The 24,212-nt window shown below is 44.1% G+C and overlaps 1 protein-coding gene across 1 annotated transcript in view; it reads right to left on the minus strand.

Annotated features, from left to right (window-relative positions):
• The window catches only part of ATP8B4 (ATPase phospholipid transporting 8B4 (putative)), a 124,672-nt gene that overhangs the window by 67,885 nt on the left and 32,575 nt on the right, over positions 1-24,212 (minus strand). The window contains exons 8-11 of the mRNA XM_079953175.1: positions 17,998-18,070; positions 16,226-16,296; positions 12,956-13,038; positions 1,271-1,429 (exon numbers count right to left, since the gene is read on the minus strand). Of these exons, the coding sequence (XP_079809301.1) occupies positions 1,271-1,429; positions 12,956-13,038; positions 16,226-16,296; positions 17,998-18,070 (386 nt within the window). The remainder of the gene's footprint in view (positions 1-1,270; positions 1,430-12,955; positions 13,039-16,225; positions 16,297-17,997; positions 18,071-24,212) is intronic.

Here is a 24,212-nt window from a genome sequence, read left to right on the forward strand (position 1 = left end):
CACATTATCTAAGTAGATTACTTTGAAACTGGTCACCCATCAGGTTCAAACTTTTCTATCCATCAATATATTATTTTTATGCAGTTCTTCTATTTTTAAACATGTTTTAGGCTGTATATTACTTGCAATCTCATACCGAATTACAGGAAACCAAAAAATCAGTGCAGCTTTCAAAAGTTGGCTCCACCCCTCTGGATGCAAGATCCATTCCTTGATCAGAGGAGCCACCATGAAAAATTTGATTACAATATCTTAAGACATCCAAATACATAGCCAACAGACAATTCTCCAAAAATATATAGTAGATTAGCTGTTTTTGTTATTAGCATTCACTATTATTAGGTGATTTTACATACTATCAATATTAGGTAATGACCGCTCCCCGCATAAAACGGGGGGTGCCCTTTGCGTGGACGCGCGCAGCCCCTGGATCTGGAGCGGCTCCATCAGCATAGGCTTGGCTTCGCCTTCCCTCAGGTGGGATACCTGGAGGTCTCCGCCTACCTCAGTCAGTTGTCCAATCCCACCTGGGGGAAGTGTTGCCAAGGAGACCAGGCCAGGTAGGGGAGGGACTACCTGCCCACACAATAGAGGGAGGATCTTACCTGGGAATCCTCACTTGGCTCCAGAGCTTCTCCCACTCTACCCACCCTCAGTTAATGTCTTATTTTGCAGGTTAACTTTTCTTCACAGGTATGCTATATTAAGGTGGTTGTTAAAGGGCCGGAAAGGAATTCCCCTGCATGGCAGGTTTCGCCTTTCCCGTAGCAAAATGTCACAATTTTGGTGGTATCAGGCCTTGGGCGGAATCCTTTAGTCCATCTTCCTCTTTGCGGCGGCGATACCAGGGTTCCCCGTTAAAGGGGTTTCTGAAGGGAGGCTTTGACCGTACGCCGAAAGGTCGTCATTGCTCTCCCCTGCGGCGGCGGCGGCGTAACGGGGGCGGCTATCTCTGCTTGAACATATGTTCTCCAGAGCCAGCCCATCCCCTCCCCCCCCCCACACTGGATAACCCTGATGCTCCCTAGGTCCCCGGCTGGGGACTGGGGAGGGGTAACGCCCAATGCCTGAGCCAAGGCCTACCCACATTTGAAATTTAATAAAGTTGTGGCCAATTTAATCCCATAGCACGTTGTCTTGAGTCATTATTCCACATGACGGGGGGGCCGCTCAGGATCTGGGGGACTCCGCCTGTCCACGCAATGTATATAAGGACTGGGGAAAATGTTTTTGTTGGTAAGATTAGAAATAATTAAAAGTTCATATTTACCTGCAAAAATAACCATTCCAAAGCACCACTCAGTGTTTCTCAACATACAACCTCGTAACAGCAGCATTTCATTATTAAGGCAGTATTTGTTAACATCCCAGGAAAGAACTCCTGTGTATCTATTCAGTTTTCCATTAGGAGGTTCACACTCAACTTCTCCTACAAAATGAAAATCAAACAGGTTGCTTTATTGTGTTATAGATACTATCTGCAAGCATGTGAGGTGTTCCACATTTTAACAAAGATTTCCCAGGGCTGATTCCCTCCCCCCCCCCCCCAGTACTGAAGGGAAAAACACCTCGTACAACAAGCAGCATTAAATGTCTACATACATTAACAGTTCAGTTCAATGTGACACAGTGTCATAAAATGACCTTCTTTTAAAAAACAACATGTTCATCCCTCTAAGCCCAAATATTGCTTAGACCTAATATAGATACTGTCTGAAGCCTGAATTCACTTGGTTGTTCATTGCTGTTTTAATTTGATGTGGTAAAACATGGCTGTGATGCTTGGGCGCAGTACACATGTCACAGCAAACCATAGCTTAAAACAAACTGTGGTTCAATGTGATGATCATTATCAGTAGCCTGCTTGTTCCCATTAAACCATAGCTTGTTTTGAATTATGGTTGCTAGTTCCCACAGGACTCCTCCCCTGCTCCTGCCACACTGCGAAAACAATAAGCAACAATCCAGATTGCCAGGTTGTCTGAAAATAATAGTAATAATATGAGTTATACAGTGGTACCTTGCTTGTTAAACTTAATCTGTTCAGGGAGTCAGTTCTACTCCTGGAACTGTTCGAAAACCAAGGCGTGGCTTCCGATTGGCTGCAGGAGCTTCCTGCACTCAATCAGAAGCCACATCAGATGTTCGGCTTCCGAAAAACGTTCTCAAACCAGAACACTTACTTCCGGGTTTGCGCCGTTCGGGAGCCAATTTGTTCGGCAACTAAGCTGTTCAAGAACCAAGGTCCCACTCAGTGGCGTAGCATGGGTTGTCAGCACCCAGGGCAAGGCAAGTAATTTGACCCCCTAACCCATGGATTTGCGCCCCCTAACCCGTGGATTTGCGCCCCCTAACCCTAACCCCCAGATGTTGTGCCCGGTGCGGCCGGCCCCCCCTGCACCCCCCACGCTAAGCCACTGGTCCCACTGTATGCCCAAATTAATGCTTGGTTACTATTCGTAGTTTGTTTGCCAATTACTAGGCAATGAGGATATACTACAACGTTATCTTGTGAGTCCCAGTTGTAATACCTATTTTTGTTTGTTTTATATAAATAAATATAATTTTTATTAATTTTTCTGTTTTGCAATTTAGAATATTCATTTAAACAACCTTAACATCTCAATGACTTCCCTTCTTCTCCTTCCATGGTTCATTTTGCATAACATAAAGGTAAAGGGACCCCTGACCATTAGGTCCAGTTGTGACCGAGTCTGGGGTTGCGGCGCTCATCCCGCTTTATTGGCTGAGGGAGCCAGCGTACAGCTTCTGGGTCATGTGGCCAGCATGACTAAGCCACTTCTGGCAAACCAGAGCAGTGCACGGAAACACTGTTTACCTTCCCGCCACTTTGACGTGCTTTCGAACTGCTTGGTTGGCAGGAGCAGGGACCGAGCAACGGGAGCTCACTCCTTCGCGGAGATTTGAACCACCGACCTTCTAATCGGCAAGTCCTAGGCTCTGCGGTTTAACCCACAGTGCCACCTGCATCCCTTTGCATAACATAAATCCCTGCGTATTTTACATAAACTAAACCATTCAGTATTCCATTATTACATCCATCAACACTTATTTACACTGTTGAATTTACAGGATCTTAATGCTGCCAACGTTTTCAATTCCACCACCCAATATATTTCAATTCCACCACCCAATATATTCAATAAACATTTTCCAATCTTCTTTAAACGTGTGTTCTTCTTCTTCTCTTCTTCTATATGTTACATCCACAAGCTGTGCATATTCCATCAGTTGAAGTTGCCATTCTTCTTGAGCTGGGACCTAGCTCGCTTTCCATTTTTGTTTGTTGAGAAGGTATTCTGGTATGACTTTTGTTCAAATAAATGCTAGAAATTGTTAAGGAAAAAACTTGGGCATCAAATGGCTCTGCGCTATCTACAACTGTGGGGGGGAGCAAAATGAACTCAGTATATAACGCAGCAAGTTAGAACTGCTTTCTTTATGTGTTCAGCAACCTTAACATTGTCTTGTGGAGTTCAGCTTCTGCAACTCAAGCTCAGCCAAGCTTTCAACCCCGAGGTCATGCAGATTAAGCACAGATGAACTACAGATTTAAAAGGCACGGCCAAAAACCAGGGGTGCGTGTGCTACTTTTGAATATATGTGGCCTCTTCTGTGTCCCTTTGGTGTCTGTGGCTATAGGATGCCATTCCTGTTTTCAATCTAAACACACTGATCTCAGTTGGCTGCAATGGGACTTGTTTTGCTTTATCCCAATGTACGAGAAGCCATTAATAGAGATCACATGTTCAGCGTTGCGCACTATGCATTCAATGCTTTTGTTGGACACACAGAGACCCTTTAAATAGGTGAATTTTCCAAGACCGATCAAACCTATGGGAAGGGGGAGGAATTGCTCCATGTTTACTGATCACTGTTACTGAAGCTGGAATAAACAGAGGCGGCCAGTGCAACCAGTTCCGCCCCACTGAGTGCCAACACTAGAGGGCGCTGCAGGGTTTTGGAACCATAGAGTAGTGAATTGAGCAGAGAGGAAGGCGAGGGACAGGGGGGCACCGAATTTCGCACAGGGCAGCACTGAAATTTTAAAGACCACTGTCACTGGAATAAAGCATAGGATTGCTGAAGATGACCTAGATCAGTGTTTCCCAAAGTGGCCGATACTGCCCCCTAGGGGCGCTGGAACAATCCAGGGGGGGTGGTAATATGCTTGGGCGCAACTGGGAGTGCTGAATAAAAACAAGTCCTTAATACCATATGCACCTTTCCCTGCCGTTTTTAGGTAATTATGTATTTATTAACTTTCAGTAATTGTCAAAATAAGTCAATCAACTTATAGACCTTGATCTTTGCCCCCCTGCCCTACCCCCCAAGAAATGACTGACTCAATTAAAGAGTTTCAGATTTTATATAGGAATTGCTAGGCAAACTAAGGCCCGGGGGCTGAATCTGGCCCAATTGCCTTCTAAATCTGGCCTGCGGACGGTCCGGGAATCATCTTGTTTTCAAATGAGTAGAATGTGTGCTTTTATTTAAAATGCATCTCTGGGTTATTTGTGGGGCATAGAAATTCGTTCATTTCCCCCAAAAAAATATAGTCCGGCCCCCCACAAGGTCTGAGGGACAGTGGGCTGGCCCCCTGCTGAAAAAGTTTGCTGACCCCTGGCTTAACTCCTGCAACTCTATCTTTGCAACCTGTTTAGATTTAGCTTGCAGTTCCTTTGGATTTGTTATTTAGCATTTTTAGACATGAAAAGTGTTTTCCAGAGGGGAATATATATATCAGCCAGGCAACTCAATCAGCTGCCATTCCAATTACAGTCGATGAAAAAATTACAGGCCATTTTTTCATATTTAATACTAGGTTCATTTTTGTTGTCATTGTATCTTCAGTTTTGGACTATATTTCCCAAAGTGGGAGATACTGCCCCCTGGGGGTGAGCTGGAACGATCCAGGGGGGTGATAGGATGCTGGGGTGCATTCGAGAGTGTTGAATAAAAACAAGGGGGTGGTGGAAGCATAAAAAAGAGCATTTTGAAAAACCATTCATACATGTTTCACCGGTTTTTGGCTTACCACCAAGTCAGGCGCTGTTGTGGGACGACAACATTGCCTCCAATGGTGGTTATGATGGAGCTGTGGGTTTTTCCCAAGCTTGGATGAATGCTTTCATCCTCACCCAGACTCAGGAAGTGGGTGACAGCTTGCCTGCCTATTTGGCCAATGACAGGCAGGCTGGGGCAGTGTCACCGCCCCTGGGGTGGATCAGACTACAGTGGTACCTTGGTTCTCAAACGCCATGGTACTCAAATGCCTTGGTTCCCAAACGCCACAAACCCAGAAGTAAGTGTTCCAGTTTTTGAACGTTTTTCAGAAGCCAAACGTCTGATGCGGCTGATGGCTATTGTTTCCGGGGCGCCTGCACCAATCAGAAGTTGCGCCTTGGTTTTCGAATGTTTCAGAAGTCAAACGGACTTCTGGAACGGATTAAGTTTGGCGCTTTTGTTTTTGCTATTTATGTTGCGTCTTTATTTCTGAGGCTTTTTCAGTTCATTTGTTTTTGTGACTGTGTGGAACCCAGTTCAGCTACTGATTGATTGATTGATTGATTGATTGATTGTGTGACTGCGGAAATGGATAAAAGCCTCCATCCAAACAATGACTATTATCAGTGCAGGTAAGAAAAAAAAATTATTTTATTTTTATCATCTACAATACTGTCTTATTTATTTTATAGTACAGTTCATTGATTATTGTTTTAATTTTATGGATCAATGGTCTCATTAGATAGCAAAACTCATGTTAAATTACTGTTTTTAAAAGTCTGGAACAGACTAATCTGTTTTCCAATACTTTCTATGGGAAAGCGCGCCTTGGTTTTGGAATGCTTTGGTTTTGGAACACACTTCTGGAACGGATTAAGTTTGGGAACCAAGGTACCACTGTATTCCTTTGAGTAAACATGCACAGGATTTAGCAGTAGGTAGAAATTGTAGGTAGAAATATAGATACCTAAAAGAATGCAAATTGGTTACTGCATCTCTCTTTCTGTTCACTTAAAGAAAGTAGATTTCCAGAGGGCACTGCATAATTTTTGTTTCTTAAAAGGGAGTGGTAAGCCAAATAATTTTGGAAACCTCTGGCCTAGATATCTGTTGGACCTGACAAAGGGAGCCTTTGAAAAGGGCAGAGAACTATATTACCTGGTCCTAAAGGTAAAGGTAAAGGGACCCCTGGCCATTAGGTTCAGTCGCGGACGACTCTGGGGTTGTGGCGCTCATCTCGCTTTATTGGCCAAGGGAGCCGGCGTACAGCTTCTGGGTCATGTGGCCAGCATGACTAAGCCGCTTCTGGCGAACCAGAGCAGCACACGGAAACGCCGTTTACCTTCCCGCCGTAGCGGTACCTATTTATCTACTTGCACTTCGTGCTTTCGAACTACAGTGGTACCTCAGGTTAAGTACTTAATTCATTCTGGAGGTCCGTACTTAAAGTGAAACTGTTATTAACCTGAAGCACCACTTTAGCTAATGGGACCTCCCGCTGCTGCCACGCCGCTGGAGCATGATTTCTGTTCTCATCCTGAAGCAAAGTTCTTAACCTGAGGTACTATTTATGGGTTAGCGGAGTCTGTAACCTTAAGCGTATGTAACCTGCAGCGTATGTAACCAGAGGTACCACTGTACTAGGTTGGCAGGAGCAGGGACCGAGCAACAGGAGCTCACCCCGTCGTGGGGATTCGAACCGCCAACCTTCTGATCGGCAAGCCCTAGGCTCTGTGGTTTAACCCACAGTGCCACCCGCGTCCCTAATACCTGGTCCTACACACCTGCTAACTCTGGCCTGGCTGTTTAGTCTCTCAGACACAAACTGATTTTGTCCACACCTGTACAAATAAAATACTAACTAACAGGCTTTACCTAGTTGGTATTCCCAGCTGCTACTTGAGAAAATACAAATATTTCTGTTTTTTTGTTACTTTTGTAAAACATTTGACATGCAGAGATCAAATATATCTCTTGGGCTACAAAATGTAACACAGCACTGTTATCGGAAGGCATAAAATAAATACACAACGAAACAGCCCTTTGCCCCCACATTTGCTAACCATTCATGTTTTATATTTCTGCTTTTTCAGTTGCAAAATGTGCTGTCAGGATGACCACAAAATATGGGATGTTTCCTATAAGGACTCCTGTTACTAAACCCTGTGCCACCCTGAGGCTTAACAGTCATGCAAAATATGTAAACTTGTCAGAAGCAGCAAGAACCAGACCACCGCAGCAGTCAAAAACTGAAGATACAACAACAACAAAAATAACCTAGTATTAAATATGAAAAAATAGACTGCAATTTTTTCATCAACTATAATTGGAATTGCAGCTGATTGAGTTGCCTGGCTGATTTATATATATATATATATATATATCCCCTCTGGAAAACATTTTTATGTCTAAAAAGGCTAAATAACAAATTTAAAACAACTGCAAGCTAAATCTAAACAGGTTGCAAATATAGAGTTGCAGGAGTTAAGCAATGCTAGCAATTCCTATATAAAATCTCAAACTCTTTAATCAGGTCAGTCATTTCTTGGGAGGGGCGGGCAGAGATCAAGGCCTATAAGTTGACTTATTTTGACAATTACTGAAAGTTAATAAATACATCATTACTTTAAAATGGCAGGGAAACTTAAAAGGTGCCTATGGTATTAAGAACTTAAGTTGTTATGCTGGAAAATGTTATAATTGCTTGTAAATGTGTGTATTAGTCAAACATAAAATGTGTGGTTTTTTTTGGGGGGGGGAATATGCAGTAAAATGCCAATGAGCAGTTTTTGTGTGTGTGCTTTTTTAAGGCAAATTGCTGCAGAAATGTTGAGAACTGAATGTAAGACTGGAAAAGTAACAAACTGAAATTGACATTAATCCATTCCTAGCGCAAGAAGCTAACGTCTGCAGCTGCAATAAATAAATGCGAGAGACAAGACTCTGTGTCCAAGCTAGCGATGTGTCGTGATGCAACAGAGGAGAAGGCACTGAATGCTATGGCTTTATTCACAAGTAACGCTAAGCCAAACTATGAATGCAAGGAAACACAATGGTAAAACAGCACCCATCAGATTTGAACCCTATCTGCTGACATAATCCAGTGACATCCAGGGTTTGGGGAAAACGGCCTCATGAGCTGAATTGAACCCCCTGGAAAGCCAAGACTGGCCCCATGTTCTTCCCTCCTAACCTAAAAGAAAATAAGAGGCCAGTTGCATCTCAATAGTGAAGGAGTGAAGGAGTTCATCATGCAAGGAGCAACCACTAAAAAGCCCCCACACCTCAAACACAAGGCATCACCTGCTGGTCTAAAAAGCATTTAAATCTCTCTTTTCCTCCATCGGGGGACTCAAGTCTGTATACACAGGTTTCCAAAGGTGGTTTTCTATCCCAGAAAGGTGGTTTTCTATCCCAGCACTGACAAGACCCAGGCCTGCTTAGTTTTATGCTGCATTTTGCGTCTTCAGAAGACAAGGCCCTTTTCCCATTGTATTGAACAATTAAGCAGCTCAGCTTATGTTACCTCCTCATAATGCTGTCTCGTGACCTTTAAAACGAAAGATATCCTGATGAGGAAAGATGTGCAGAATATATTCAAATGCCACAGTGAACTGCAAATAACATCAAAATCCTTTGATGCGTTCTTGTCATTCCATTCTATTACATGTGGAAAATTGGCGCTACAAATATTCCACTCTTTATTTTAAACAAACATGTGCTGGCTTCATATACTATTTACTTACAAACGATAATTTATGAGCTTTTTTATATATATATAAAAAACTACATTGTGTGGAAAAAATGCTGTTTGTTGCAGCCAAACCAAAATATCACTTGGCCCATCCGTTTAAAGTTTCCTTGCTATTCGTTCCGGCCTAAACAATCTAAATCCTTCTCAATCTGGAAGAATTCAATTTCTGAACATGAACGCTAGCTGTATTTAGTATTTCTGTTAACAAAAAGTACCAAAAATATTAGCAGGTTCGAGAAAGATAAATGAAACTAGAGCTATAACATACAAACCTGGTCAGCAACAAAAATTTGCACACCAGTCCAATTGGAATATTGAGAGCAGCCAAGAAAAATTGCTCTTTTTCTTGCGTTGCTGAAGTCTATGCAGTATCCTTGGAGGTTTTAGAAATTTCAGGAGGCATGAAAGCTATGATTCACCTCCAAATGTCAATTCCTATGAATTGCAAGTGGGGAGAGTGCTGTTGTGCTCATGGTCCTACTCTCTTCTTCTTCTTCTTCCTCTTCTTCGGTGATCACTCATAGCCAAGTAAGATTGTCTTCCATGAACACAGTCTTAACAGTAAGTCCGTAAGTTACTGTAGAGGCCAATTCTGGATCCACACATCCTTCCACAGTGGAGACATAGGGTTCCGGGCAGGAGTTGATCACAGTGAGGGTTTGCCAAGTGTGCCTTCCTCTTAGCACGTTTCTCCCTTGTGTTCTGAGTTCGAGCGTCTTCATAACCCATGAGACCTTTGGTAAAGGCTGTTCTCTAATTGGAGCCCTTGCAGGCCAGTGTTTCCCAGTTACCGGTGTTTATACTACATTTTTTTAGATTTGCCCTGAGACAGTCTTTAAACCTCTTTCTGTTTTTAAGTTCGGAATAGAGCAGTTGCTTTGGAAGATGATAATCAGGCATTCGTACAACGTGACCAGTCCAAAGAAGTTGATGCTGAGGAATCATCACTTCGACATAGGTTATCTTTGCTTCTTCCAGTACACTGACATTAGTTCGTCTGTCTTCCCAAGCGATGTGTAAACATTTTTGGAGACACCTTTGATGGGAACTTTTGAGGAGATGGAGATGGTGTTTATAAGTGGTCCAGTTATAAACAGTAGGGTTGGTAGTACAATAGCTTTGTAAACAAGCATTTTGGTTTCCCTGTGAATGTCCCTGTCCTAACAGGATGCTAGACTAGATGAGTCTTTGGCATGATCCAGCAAGGCTCTTCTAATGTTCTTAGGTCCACTGATCAAAAAAATCTCCTGCTTTGACACAAAGGTCTGGCCAAAGGTATCGGAGGGAGGAATTTGGTAAGCATTAAGCATGCACTGGGCAGAAGAGGGAGCAAGTTGCAGATATGTGCCCGATGTAGGGGTGATAGTAGTGATTGTCATCGAAATTCTACTCAATATTGAGCCAGAGCAGAACTCTGATGTATAGTTAGCGGAGTAAAAACTTAAACACGTTGCAGGATTCCCCAAAAATAGACCAGCAGAGCTTTACTGCTACTGAAGGCAAATGAGCATAATGGTCGCAAATCCAATACATTCAGGATTGGCACTGTCCATAAGAAATCCAGTTGCAGCAGACTTAATTGAAACTTACAATAACTTATAATAAGACTAAACCTTAACACAATACAGTGGTACCTCGGGTTACATACACTTCAGGTTACAGAATCCGTTAACCCAGAAATAGTACCTTGGGCTAAGAACTTTGCTTCAGGGTGAGAACAGAAATCGTGCGGCGGCAGTGGGAGGCCACATTAGCTAAAGTGGTGCTTCAGGTTAAGAACAGTTTCAGGTTAAGAACGGACCTCCGGAACAAATTAAGTACTTAACCCGAGGTACCACTGTATACAGAACACCACAACAGAAGGAAGAGAGATAGAAAGAGAAAGTGGTACCCAGGCTCCTTGTGGCCCTACTTTTGTACAGTGGTACCTCCAGTTACGAACTTAATTCATTCCGGAAGTCCGTTCTTAACCCAAAAGTGTTCTTAACATAAGGCGTGCTTTCGCTAATGGGGCCTCCTGCTGCTGCTACACCGCCGACGCACGACTTCCGCTCGCATCCCGGGGCAAAGTTCGCAACCAGGAGCATCTACGTCCGGGTTAGCAGAGCTCATTACCCAAAGCATTCGTAAGGAGGATGGTACGTAACTCGAGGTTCCACTGTAGTCAGCATGACCTTGACAGAAGAGATAACAGACCCCATTTAAGCCAGCTGAACTCAGCTTCTCTTTTGAATTATGGTGCTGGAGGAGACTCTTGAGAGTCCCATGGACTGCAGAAGATCAAACCTATCAATTCTTCAGGAAATCAGCCTTGAGTGCTCACTGGAAGGACAGATCCTGAAGCTGAGACTCCAATACTTTGGCCACCTCATGAGAAGAGAAGACTCCCTGGAAAAAACCCGATGTTGGGAAAGATAGAGGGCACAAGGAGAAGGGGATGACAGAGGACGAGATGGTTGGATAGTGTTCTCGAAGCTACCAGCATGAGTTTGACCAAACTGCAGAAGGCAGTCGAAGACAGGAATGCCTGGCATGCTCTGGTCCATGGGGTCACGAAGAGTCGGACACAACTAAATGACTAAACAACAACAACACTCAGCTTCTCTGAAGGAATAACCCAGGAGTAACTCTGCTTGCTTCTTTCACACAGAGAAGCTTCCAGAACCCTCTTGAATTAAGTAGAATAGGAAAGATCTCTACACATCAGATCAATACTTTCTACACTAAGAAATGCAAACTGACAGGAGGAATTTGACCTCTGCAGATTCCATTACAAACTGACCAGATCAGCACCTCCAAGAACTATCCACTGGGTTTCACACTGAGATGCACTTCTCAGCTGAAACAACATATCAAAAGACAATTATAGAGGCATGGTTTGAAACAAAACACAGTCGTACCTTGGTTTTCGAATAGCTTAGTTCTCCAACGTTTTGGGTCCCGAAAGCCGCAAACCCAGAAGTGACTGTTCCGGTTTGCGAACTATTTTTGGAAGCCGAACGTCCGACGGGGCTTCCGATTGGCTGCAGGAGTTTCCTGCAGCCAATCAGAAGCCACACTTTGGTTTCTGAACATTTTGGAAGTCGAATGGACTTCCGGAATGGATTCTGTTTGACTTCCAAGGTATGACTATACACATAACAATGTATTCAAATTACCGAGCAGATTTTTAAAAAACAGTCTATATATATATATAATGTTTATATACCACTCTCCCACAAAATATCAGGGTGATACACAGCAATTCATTTGAAATAATCTAGCTTTCCTGAATTGGGAAATGGATGCCTCTTGCTCTGTCTTAGGGCTGGGCCTCAAACAGCAGTCTGGAGAGAAACAGGAACCAGGAGCCTTGTTGTTGTTTAGTCGTTCAGTCGTGTCCGACTATTCGTGACCCCATAGACCAGAGCACGCCAGGCACTCCTGTCTTCCACTGCCTCCCACAGTTTAGTCAAACTCATGCTGGTAGCTTCGAGAACACTGTCCAACCACCTCGTCCTCTGTCATCCCCTTCTCCTTGTGCCCTCCACCTTTGCCAACATCAGGGTCTTTTTCAGGGAGTCTTCTCTTCTCATGAGGTGGCCAAAGTATTGGAGCCTCAGCTTCAGGATCCGTCCTTCCAGTGAGCACTCAGGGCTGATTTCCTTCAGAATGGAGAGGTTTGATCTTCTTGCAGTCCATGGGACTCTCAAGAGTCTCTTCCAGCACCATAACTCAAAAGCATCAATTCTTAGGCAATCAGCCTTCTTTATGGTCCAGCTCTCACTACTGGGAAAACCATAGCTTTAACTATACGGACCTTTGTTGTCAAGGTAAATCAGGATCTGAAGGCAACCGAAAGGCAGGATTGGCGATCAAGCCCCAAGTCAAGACCAATGAGCAATTGGGACCAGAGAACAAGCCAAGAATAAGGATCAAAGAGATGTCAGGATCAAACAGTAAACATGACAGCAGCTAATTTTTTGTGATCTAGTCTGGCAGACTAGTCTGGCAATGTATGAAAACATGAATCATATTGCATGGCGACAATAACACGGTTACTTTTCAAGTAATACCTGATTTCATACAGAGGAATTTCCACCGGGAATTTCTGACACAGCAAAACAAACGAACAAAAACTTTAACCAATTAAGTTTCCAAAAATTAACTTTCGCTATTGCTTCAGTGACTTACCATCAAATTCTGCAAGCCTGGTAATGTCATCTCCAAGTTCTGAGGTCACGGGTAAAGCCTGTCGCACTTTTAGGTTGGTTTCGCTGCAAAATTCATAATATACTACTTACACATCTCTCTGGAACTTAATACCATGATCTTGTATATTGACTGGAAGTAGACAATAAGGGTGTGTGTCCCCGCAAGAAACAAAAGAGTGCCAACACAGATATGTATTTCCCTCCATGCTCTGTTGTAACTCCTGGTGAAATTGTTTTTTGCAATAGCAGAGCAAAAAAGTTATAGAACAGCAAAAGAAAATGTGCACATGATGTCTCTAGCTTACCACCTTCAACCACTCTTAAAAATTACAGGAGGTTCCCTAGTTCAAGTCATTCAGGCTTGAACTAGATCAGTGGTGACCGCTGTGAAAATGCTTTAAAAAAAAGTTTTAAAATATATATTGAATTTGCCATTAGCTCACCATCGCCATCTAGTGTCACATTTGTATAATGCATTTAAAACTCTTTTAAAATGTTATATTTGCAGCTGTGTAGCTGAGTCCCTAGACTAGTCAAATTATAGGGACAGAACTACCTAAACTGTATAGAAACTTATTCACATACGCTACTACAGAGGCAAGAATGTTACTCGTTAAAAAATGGAAAGAAGCAGAAGTCCCAGCAAAAGAAGAATGGATACAAAAACTTATAGAATACGCAGAAGTGGCGAAACTTACCGGAAGAATAAAAAATCAAGATAACAAACTTTTCATAAAAGAATGGAAATGGTTTACTGAATATTTATAGATAAACTGTAAACAGATTGGCAGGATTATGGTAATAACCTGCAGTTTTATAAGAGTATATATTTAAAGTAGATGATAAATGAGCAAATTAAGTTAATTTGGATATGCAGAAGATATTAAAAATAAATTTAAGTTACAGCAGAAAGAGGAGGAAGGAAGTCAAGTTTTGAAATGTTAAAATGACTGTAAAATGAGTGAAATGTATAAACCTGAAAAGCATAAATATATTTTTTTAAAAAAATAAACTACTCAAATACCACCCATAATGACATACATCTCTTCCCCTCTTCCCTGGTAATAATCTCTTCCCCTCTTCCCTGGTAATAATCAGCAAAACAGAATGTGATGTCACTGCATGGCATGTCTGTGCAATGCAATGACATCACATCAGACATTTTGGATTGGATTGCTACATCTTACTCTGCAAACTGTGTGCAGCTATGAGGGGCTAAGTGTTCAAACCCTTGAAACGTGGGTTTCTCTGACAATTACTCGGAGTGCTCATTTTAGGAACAATAGCTTGCATCTTAATTTGCTGTTTGTGACCAGAGGCTTCGCTATGGTCTAAACCACTGAGCCTCTTTGGCTTGCCGATCGGAAGGTCGGCGGTTCAAATCCCCATGACAGGGTGAGCTCCCGTTGCTCTGTCCCAGCTCCTGCCAACATAGCAGTTCGAAAGAACACCAGTGCAAGTAGATAAATAGGTACCACTGTGGTGGGAAGGTAAATGGTGTTTCCATGAGCTCTGGCTTCCGTCATGGTGTTCTGTTGCACCAGAAGCGGTTTAGTCATGCTGGGCACATGACCCGGAAAGCTGTCTGCGGACAAATGCCGGCTCCCTTAGCCTGAAAGCGAGATGAGCACCACAACCCCATAGTCGCCTTTGCCCGGACTTAACCGTCCAGGGGTCCTTTACCTTTTTTTTACCTTCTTCACCCACAGGTGGTGCAGAGATCCAACAGATTGTTTAATGTACTAGTAGAACAGTGTTTAAATGTATGCTGTGAGTGGGCCCTTAGTTTCAGACGGAGAAAAACTAATTAACTTATCAGCCCAGGGAGAACTGTGGCCGCTGCTGACCAGTGAAAAGGGGCCAAGTCTGCTGGACGGGCTCCCCTCTCCCAACCCCCCAGGGCAGGACGCAAACTCACTTCCCACCGGACTAACTGGAATTGCACTACAATGAATGATCTTTGGTTTTGTTTCGATTAAAAAGCTGGCATTGTAAAGGTTGAACATCTGCACAGCAATTATTTGTTTTGAGGCTCTGAAGAAAGAAAACAACAAACACGATTTAGTCAGGCTGCATCTAGACATCCCACACACAGGTTACTAAGTATAACAGGGCAAAACCACTGCCATCTGAAAGGAGTTCACACCAAACGCAGATGTTCATGCTGAGGATATTTTTATATTTTTTTGCACTTCAGAGGGAAATTAATATCATTTCACAGTAGCAGCAACCAAACTGTGAAACAGGGAATTTGAAATAGTTATCCCCACCCCACCCCCGAGAGGCCCTTGAAAGAACTCTTTAGGGCCAAATATCAAGTGTCTGTCTTAAACAGTAAGTACATGTTTAGTCCATGTTGCCATGTTTTTTAACATTTGAAAGCATTTGTTTTTCAGATTTCTAGACACAGGGTGCATTCAGACAACAGGGTCCCCCGGTCACTTCATTGCTCTTTAGCAAGAAAAATCAGCGGGCCCACAGACTCTCTCGCCAGAGTGGTGCATGCTCTAGTTATCTCCCACTTGGACTACTGCAATGCTCTCTATGCGGGGCTACCTTTGAAGGTGACTCGGAAACTACAACTAATCCAGAATGCAGCAGCTAGACTGGTGACTGGGAGTGGCTGCTGAGACCATATAACACTGGTCCTGAAAGATCTACATTGGCTCCCACTACGTTTCCGAGCACATTTCAAAGTGTTGGTGCTGACCTTTAAAGCCCTCAACGGCCTCAACCCAGTATACCTGAAGGAGCGTCGCCACCCCCATCGTTCAACCCAGACACTGAGGTCCAGCGCTGAGGGCCTTCTGGCAGTTCCCTCCCTGAGAGAAGCCAAGTTACAGGGAACCAGGCAGAGGGTCTTCTTGGTTGTGGCGCTTGCCCTATGGAACACCCTCCCATCAGATCATAGCTATCAACGTTTCCCTTTTTTTAAGGGAAATTCACTTATTCTGAATAGGATTTCCCTTAAAAAAAGGAAAAAGTTGACAGCTATGCATCAGATGTCAAAGAAATAAACAACTATCTGACTTTTAGAAGACATCTGAAGGCAGCCCTGTTTAGGGAAGTTTTTAATGTCTGATGTTTTGTCGTATTTTTAATATTTTATTGGGAGCTGCCCAGAGTGGCTGGGGAAACCTAGCCAGATGGGCGGGGTATAAATAATAAATTATTATTGTTTTTATAATTACTGCCAGAGGGACCAGCACTTTACGAGGTTAAAGGCAAAATAGATTGAGAGCATGCATACCCATCAAGCTCTGCGGTCTCGATGTAACACAGTCCATGTGGTTCACTGCTGGAAAGGAGTAAAAGATCAGCCTATAAAGGGAAGGAAGATTTTCAGCACTGTTAAAGTAACTGCACAACCGTATTTTATTTGCATATTCCTATCACCTTTGAAATGTTAGCCAACACCTATGATTAGGACATAGGGGGTGGGTTGCAGGTAAGGACAGGGGAGAAACTGGATTTTGTTTGCATTTCTGTGAAAAACCACCTAATCTGTAGTTTTTGAATAAATATATGCACCAAAGCACAGCTGTCCTTCACACTTCTCTGCAATGAAGTTCTCCAACCCAAAGGCGTGTACAAAAACGCATATATTAGCAGGCCAGGTGCATCAGATGCATATATTAGTGACGATAACATACAAAAATGCATTTTGATAGGGGAAATTGCTTCCAGAAATGTATATATTGTACTGCGTTCGATAATGTGTTTGTAAGATGAAATTCACAGTAAAAAAACTGGTGAATTGTCATGTTCTTTAGCCATTGTGGGTTAAACCACAGAGCCTAGGACTTGCCAATCAGAAGGTCGGCGGTTCGAATCCCCACGACGGGGTGAGCTCCCGTTGCTCGGTCCCTGCTCCTGCCAACCTAGCAGTTCAAAAGCACGTCAAAGTGCAAGTAGATAAATAGGTACCACTCCGGTGGGAAGGTAAACGGCATTACCGTGCGCTGCTCTGGTTCACCAGAAGCGGCTTAGTCATGCTGGCCACATGACCCGGAAGCTGTATGCCGGCTCCCTCGGCCAATAGAGCGAGATGAGCGCTGCAAACCCAGAGTCGGTCATGGCTGGACCTAATGGTCAGGGATCCCTTTACCTTTTAAAAAGGAACCATCTATTTCTTCTGTGACTGCTAAGCTTACTCATGAGCTTTTGGTGAAGGAATACAGTGGTACCTCGGGTTACATACGCTTCAGGTTACAGACTCCGCTAACCCGGAAATAGTGCTTCAGGTTAAGAACTTTGCTTCAGGATAAGAACAGAAATTGGGCTCCGGCAGTGCAGCAGCAGCAGGAGGCCCCATTAGCTAAAGTGGTGCTTCAGGTTAAGAACAGTTTCAGGTTAAGAACAGACCTCCAGAACAAATTAAGTACTTAACCTGAGGTACCACTGTATAAAGCTTTCTGAAAGTTCAAGTAAATAATACCTGCTCAGATAAGGCCTATCCACATGCTTGATAAGACTCACAAAGAACTCTTAAAGCTCTGTGAAATCAGACTAACCATCCCAGGAGCCATGCTGTTCCTTCATCAGCAAGATTCATTCTTCTCTATCAAGGGCAGTGTGGTGGTGATGTTTTTGAACTGCAACTCCCATCATCCCTTAACAGGCTATAATGACCAGCAGCGATGGGAGTTGGAGTCCAACAACAACTAGAGGACACCGCTCCCCCCCAAAAAAAACACCCTAGGACACCTATATATGTTCATTTTATTTCTAATAATGCTTTCCACCGATTTATCCAGAGCTGATATTCAGCTAATTAATTATGATAAAGCGTCAATCATCAACGAACCATGTTCACCTTTAGAAGAATAGTCTGAAATCAGGGTAGAAGCTGTTTTGCACACCCTGCTCATCACCCATGCAGACAGAATTACAGCTAACCAAAGGAGAGGCATTTTAGGCAAGAAAGAGGAGTGACCTGCATCCTATTTCCTAACCATGTTTAGGACAAGATATCGTTCTCTGCGATACATATTCTAAAGGAGTAAAGTTATAGGCACTTACCACCACAAACTGGTCATTTTCCAATTTAATGATGTCTCCAGCTCTCACATTCATCCATTTTTCATTCTGCAATCTACAGTGAAGGAGAATACGCATTATACATTTTTAACATTTATGTGTTGTGGGAAAGGGTCTCTCGAAATTCCTTACTGAAACATAATCCTTTATGAATAAGTAGCGGTATCTTATTGACATTGGTGGCTGTGCTCATTTGGGCTGGTGGAGCTGAAGAGTAGAAGAAGAGTTTGGATTTGATATCCTGCTTTATCACTACTCCAAGGAGTCTCAAAGCGGCTAACATTCTCCTTTCCCTTCCTCCCCCACAACAAACACTCTGTGAGGTGAGTGGGGCTGAGAGACTTCAGAGAAGTGTGACTAGCCCAAGGTCACCCAGCAGCTGCATGTGGAGGAGCGGGGAAGCAAACCCAGTTCACCAGATTACGAGTCCACTGCTCTTAACCAACATACCACACTGGTAGAGCCACAGCCAATGAATATTCAGAGCCGCTCCCTGACTGGTTGCAAGAAAGAGGGCAGGCCGAGGATGGGAGGTGGGCAGCAGCCTATTTGCCTTAATGGACCAGCCTCCGCTGATTCTAGATTACAGTGGTACCTCGCAAGACGAATGCCTCGAAAGACAAAAAACTCGCAAACGAAAGAGTTTTTCGTTTTTTGAGTTGCTTTGCAAGATGGATTTCCCTATGGGCTTGCTTCGCAAGACAGAAACGTCTTGCAAGTTTGTTTCCTTTGTCTTGCAAGTTTGTTTCCTTTTTATTGAAACCATGCATTCAGGGGGTGCAGTTGCAACTTGACTTCGAGGAGCAACTCATAGCACGCGGTGTGGTAGCCTTTTTTGAGGTTTTTGAAGACTTTGGTGATTTTTGAAGCTTTTCCAAAGTCCGTGCTTCGCAAGACGAAAAAATTGCAAGACGAAAAAACTCGCGGAACGAATTAATTTCGTCTTGTGAGGCACCGCTGTAATTAGTAGAGAAATTAAATAATGGGGGGAAATAACTGCTCACCGGGTCTGGCGGTGGGCAAGGTTTGAGGCCTGGCATGCTGCCCCATCGCCCTCCAGCAGCCACGCCACTCCACTGACAGTTGGCTCTGCCCAACCCCATTGGTTGCTGCAAAGTTGTTTTGGGTTCCCTGCCAAACCCCCTCATTCAAATCAGCCTATCCGCAGTGGCCTGGGGGGTGGGGCAAGAGGAGAGGACCAGGAATGTGCAGTCTTCACTCTGTTCCGCTCCTAAAGGATAAAAAGGGGCCTGCACTGACGCCAGTGGCGCAGTTGGCCCCAGAGCATGACCCACCCAGCCCTCCCTCTAATTGTATCATCTCCAACTCCTCAAAAGACTCCATCAATGGTGTCTCTGAAAAATGTTGCACATCACTTGGAAAGACAGGCGAACTAATGCCAGTGTACTTTGAAGAAGCAAAGATCACCAGTGTCAAAGCAATGATTCTTCAACATCAACTTTGTTGGACTGGTCATGTTGTGCAGATGTCTGATCATTGTCTTCCAAAGCAATTACAGTGGTACCTCGGGTTACATACGCTTCAGGTTACAGACTCCGCTAACCCAGAAATAGTGCTTCAGGTTACAAACTTTGCTTCAGGATGAGAACAGAAATCGTGTTCCGGCGGCATGGCAGCAGCAGGAGGCCCCACTAGCTAAAGTGGTGCTTCAGGTTAAGAACAGTTTCAGGTTAAGAACGGACCTCCAGAACGAATTAAGTACGTAACCCGAGATACCACTGTACTCTATTCCGAACTTAATGGAAAGCGTAATGCTGGTGGTCAACAAAAGAGGTTTAAAGACTATCTCAAGGCAAATCTAAAAAAAAGTAGAATAAACGCCGACAACTGGGAAACACTGGCCTGCGAGCGCTCCAATTGGAGAACAGCCTTTACCAAAGGTCTCATGGGCTTTGAAGATGCTCAAACTCAGGATGAAAGGGAGAAACATGCTAAGAGGAAGGCACACTTGGCAAACCCTCACCGTGATCAACTCCCGCCTGGAAACCAATGTCCCCACTGTGAAAGGATGTGTGGATCCAGAATTGGCCCCCACAGTCTCTTATGGACTCACTGTTAAAACTGTGTTTATGGAAGACAATCTTACTCGGCTACGAGTGATCGCCAGAGAAGAAGAAGATGTATCATTTCTTCCAGGCCAACCTTTTCCTTTCCAGATTCATGGGCATTGCTAAGGTCAGATGATGGTTGCTATTTTTCACAGCCAGGAAGGAATTTCCCCTGCCCTGCAGGTTTTGCCTTCCCCCTAGCAATTGTCGAAACTTTGGTGGTTTTAGACCTTGGGCAGAATCCTTTAGTCCAACAATCAAGGAAGGGGTGTTGCGGTGACTCACTCCTTTCTGCAGCGGAGATATTAGGGTTTCCCATTAGAGGGGTCCTGAGGGGAGCGCTTGGCAGTGGGCCACAGAGCTTCCCTCTATGTTTTGCAGTGTCCCCATATTCCCGACTGACCCTGTCTTGCCTCAGATTCCCATCTGGGTGCCTAGAGCCCAATGGCTAAGCCAAGGTTTCCTACATTTGACATTTAATAAAGTTGTGGCCATTTTAATCTCAAATAGGTTGTCATGTGTTTTCCTTGATCTGAGGTCTGGCTCCTGGACAGAGGGGGGACTGGCGCTGGGGCACTCAAATAGAAATTGGAAAAGAAAAGGACATAACATTGTTTTATGATATAAGAAATGTTTTATTACTTCAGATGGGAATGAAGGATAAAAATAAGCCAGGGGATAAATATTTATGATGAGGCAAGTGGGCACATTGTTCTGGTATTGCAAGGAAGCTATTTATAAAACAGCTACACAGGCCTAGAAGTTTAGTAGAGGGAAAGTTTGAATAGTAAAGTTATGGCAGAACTGGGACACCATAGAAAGAGATAAATTTGGCTGCAGTGAGGTTAGCAAGGAGGAGGGGTTGGTTTGGCCCATTTTGCTTGTGCCCCTTTCTTCTCATGGCCATAACACCACAACTTTTGAGAAAGCAAAAGGCACACAGCCTTAAGTGCAATGTACAAAACTATAATGGGATCCCGTCAACGCTTCTGAGAGACCTCTCCAAAGCTGTAGATTGGCACAGAAAGATTGGCCCAAACAGCATTGTCGGAGGGCAGGTGGCGAAATCGTTTTGCTAAGCTCAGCTAGTCTGGGTCTGCAAGGCAACCTGGGAGCCCATGAGCTTTGCCCTTGAGGGCAGTCGCTTACTGTCAGAGACCGTGCTGAGGAGGTGTGCTCTGAGGAGGAATGGTGGGAGCCTCCCCCTGCTCCTGATCAGGATGCTGAATCTTCCCAGGAGCAGGGCAGTATAGATTTGGAACAGTGGTTTGCAGAGGGACATAGTTCAGAAGGCAGAAGCTGGGAAATACTGGATGGGGAACAGCTAGGAGAAGAAACACTGGAAGAGAGGGGGTTAACAGACTCCCTTTTGCTGGAAAGCGTCCATCCGCTCAGCCCAAGGTCAAGGAGAGCAGATAAGGTGGCAGAACAGAAAGCCCAGTGGTAGAGAGATCAGGTTGAAAGATGCGGAAGTGACGGGGGTGACTAAGGAGGAAGTGGGTGGAACCCTTAACTGGGAGCACCTTCATTCTGAGGAATGGATTTTTTGTTCTCTTGCTGTGATCATTAACATTTCTAACTGGTAAGAGACTCCTTTTGCTTTGTTATGCTTATCTACTGCTGGGGGCGGGGGCGGGGAGCAAGCTGATTCCCTGAAGCCTGACACTTACTGACTGAGCAGATGTCCCAGTTTCAATCCCCAACATCTCCAGCTAAGGCTGTGAAAGGCCCCTGTCTGAAACCCTGGACAGGTGCAATATTAAGCTAGGTGCACCAGTGTCTGACTTGGTATTAGGGAGCTTCCCATGTTCCTGCGATGGGGGAAAGGCAGGATACAAAAGTACTACATGAACAATTGGTGCCTCGGACACTTTAAAAAAAACTAAGCCATCTTATATCATCAGCCTATCAAATTTTCTTTTTAATTAAGATGATACAGCGTTAAATAGCATGCATCTTGACACTTGTATACAGTGGTACCTCCGGTTGCGGATGGGATCCGTTCCGGAGCTCCGGTCGGATCCTGAGGTTTCCGCAACATGAGGACCACTTCTGCACATGCATGCGTGGCAAAACCCAGTAAACTACTTCCGGGTTTGCAACTTTTGCATCCCAAAGTTTACGTAACCAGAGGGTACTACTGTATTGCTCGTTGTTGTTTAGTCGTTTAGTTGTGTCCGACTCTTCGTGACCCCATGGACCAGAGCACACCAGGCCCCCCTGTCTTCCACTGCCTCCCGCAGTTTGGTCAAACTCATGCTGGTAGCTTCGAGAACACTGTCCAACCATCTTGTCCTCTGTCGTCCCCTTCTCCTTGTGCCCTCCATCTTTCCCAGCATCAGGGTCTTTTCCAGGGAGTCTTTTCTTCTCATGAGGTGGCCAAAGTATTGGAGCCTCAGCTTCAGGATCTGTCCTTCCAGTGAGCACTCAGGGCTGATTTCCTTAAGAATGGATAGGTTTGATCTTCTTGCAGTCCATGGGACTCTCAAGAGTCTCCTCCAGCACCAGAATTCAAAAGCATCAATTCTTCGGCGATCAGCCTTCTTTATATTCCAGCTCTCACTTCCATACATCACTACTGGGAAACCATAGCTTTAACTATACGGACCTTTGTTGGCAAGGTGATGTCTCTGCTTTTTTAGATGCTGTCTAGGTTTAAGGGGTGGGACGCAGGAGGCGCTGTGGGTTAAAGCCTCAGCGCCTAGGGCTTGCCGATCGAAAGGTCGGTGGTTTGAATCCCTGCGGCGGGGTGCGCTCCCGCTGCTCGGTCCCAGCGCCTGCCAACCTAGCAGTTCGAAAGCACCTCCGGGTGCAAGTAGATAAATAGGGACCGCTTACCAGCGGGAAGGTAAACGGCATTTCCGTGTGCGGCTCTGGCTCTGGCTCTGGCCAGAGCAGCTTCGTCACGCTGGCCACGTGACCCGGAAGTGTCTCTGGACAGCGCTGGCCCCTGGCCTCTTAAGTGAGATGGGCGCACAACCCCAGAGTCTGTCAAGACTGGCCCGTACGGGCAGGGGTACCTTTACCTTTACCTTACTAGGTTTAAGGGACTACAGTAAATTTCATGATGTGGGTTACTCTACAACAAGGTGATCAGGGTCATTTATTTTTAGTTAGTTAGTTTTTTTAATCCACTTGTTCTATAGAAAAGCAGCTTACATATTTATAGAACCATGAGAAATGCCCTACACCATCATTTGGCCTGGTCATTTGGCTTATACATTGGACGACTTTCGCTTTAATTTCAATCCAAGTACATGCTGTCCCGGAAAGTTTTCAGCTGCAGCATTTTCATCTAGAGCCAGAATGCCCCTATTCTTCCATGCCTATTCTCTTCTGCATTTTATCTCGCTCGGTGCAGAAAACTGTATTAGTGGTAGCAGACACACAGCCTAGTTCCTGGCATCTAAACAGCTGTGGGTGCAACATGGAGCAAACCGTTTTAAGCAAATAGGCCTCCAGTATTGACTGTGGCTGTGCACACAACATACTTTCAAAGCACATTTAAAGCCCATCTCTGCTCCCCAAACAAATCCTGGAAACAGTAATTTGTGAAGGGCGTTGGAACTGTAGCTCTGTGAGTAGACTACAATTCCCAGGATTCCTGAGGGACTGTGCTTTAAATGTATGGTGTATATGCACTTTAAATATACTATAGATTGTAGAAAGTTCTTTGTTTTCTAATTGCATTTTGACACTTCTTCGGATACTTATTGCAACCAAATTTTGCACGATGGTTTCTGAGATCAAGGAACAGGTTTTCATCTTATGCTTGGATACAAGAAACTGGGCTCTCCGAATACAGCCTATGAAGTAATTTGGTGATAACATCTCTGGTCTGTTACCATAATAAATCAATTCATTCATTCGTTTGGTGATAAGTTTCTTTCTGCTTCTAGGAGGGAAAGCAAATGTATGGAGGAATCAGCTCAAAACATCAATAATCACACCTCCACACATGCCAAAAACATAGGATGCATACCAAGGATGCATACCAAGTGCATAAAAAAATAAATAAAAGTTCAAGTGATGTTTGGAAGTACACTAAATCATCCCTCTTGGGTAAGACTCCTCTCCTTTGAGTTTGTTTTGTAATAACACTCAACATGATGTTGGTGTACTGCAATA

Source organism: Podarcis cretensis (genome assembly GCF_951804945.1).
Source record: "Podarcis cretensis genome assembly, chromosome: 14".
NCBI lineage: Eukaryota > Metazoa > Chordata > Lepidosauria > Squamata > Lacertidae > Podarcis > Podarcis cretensis.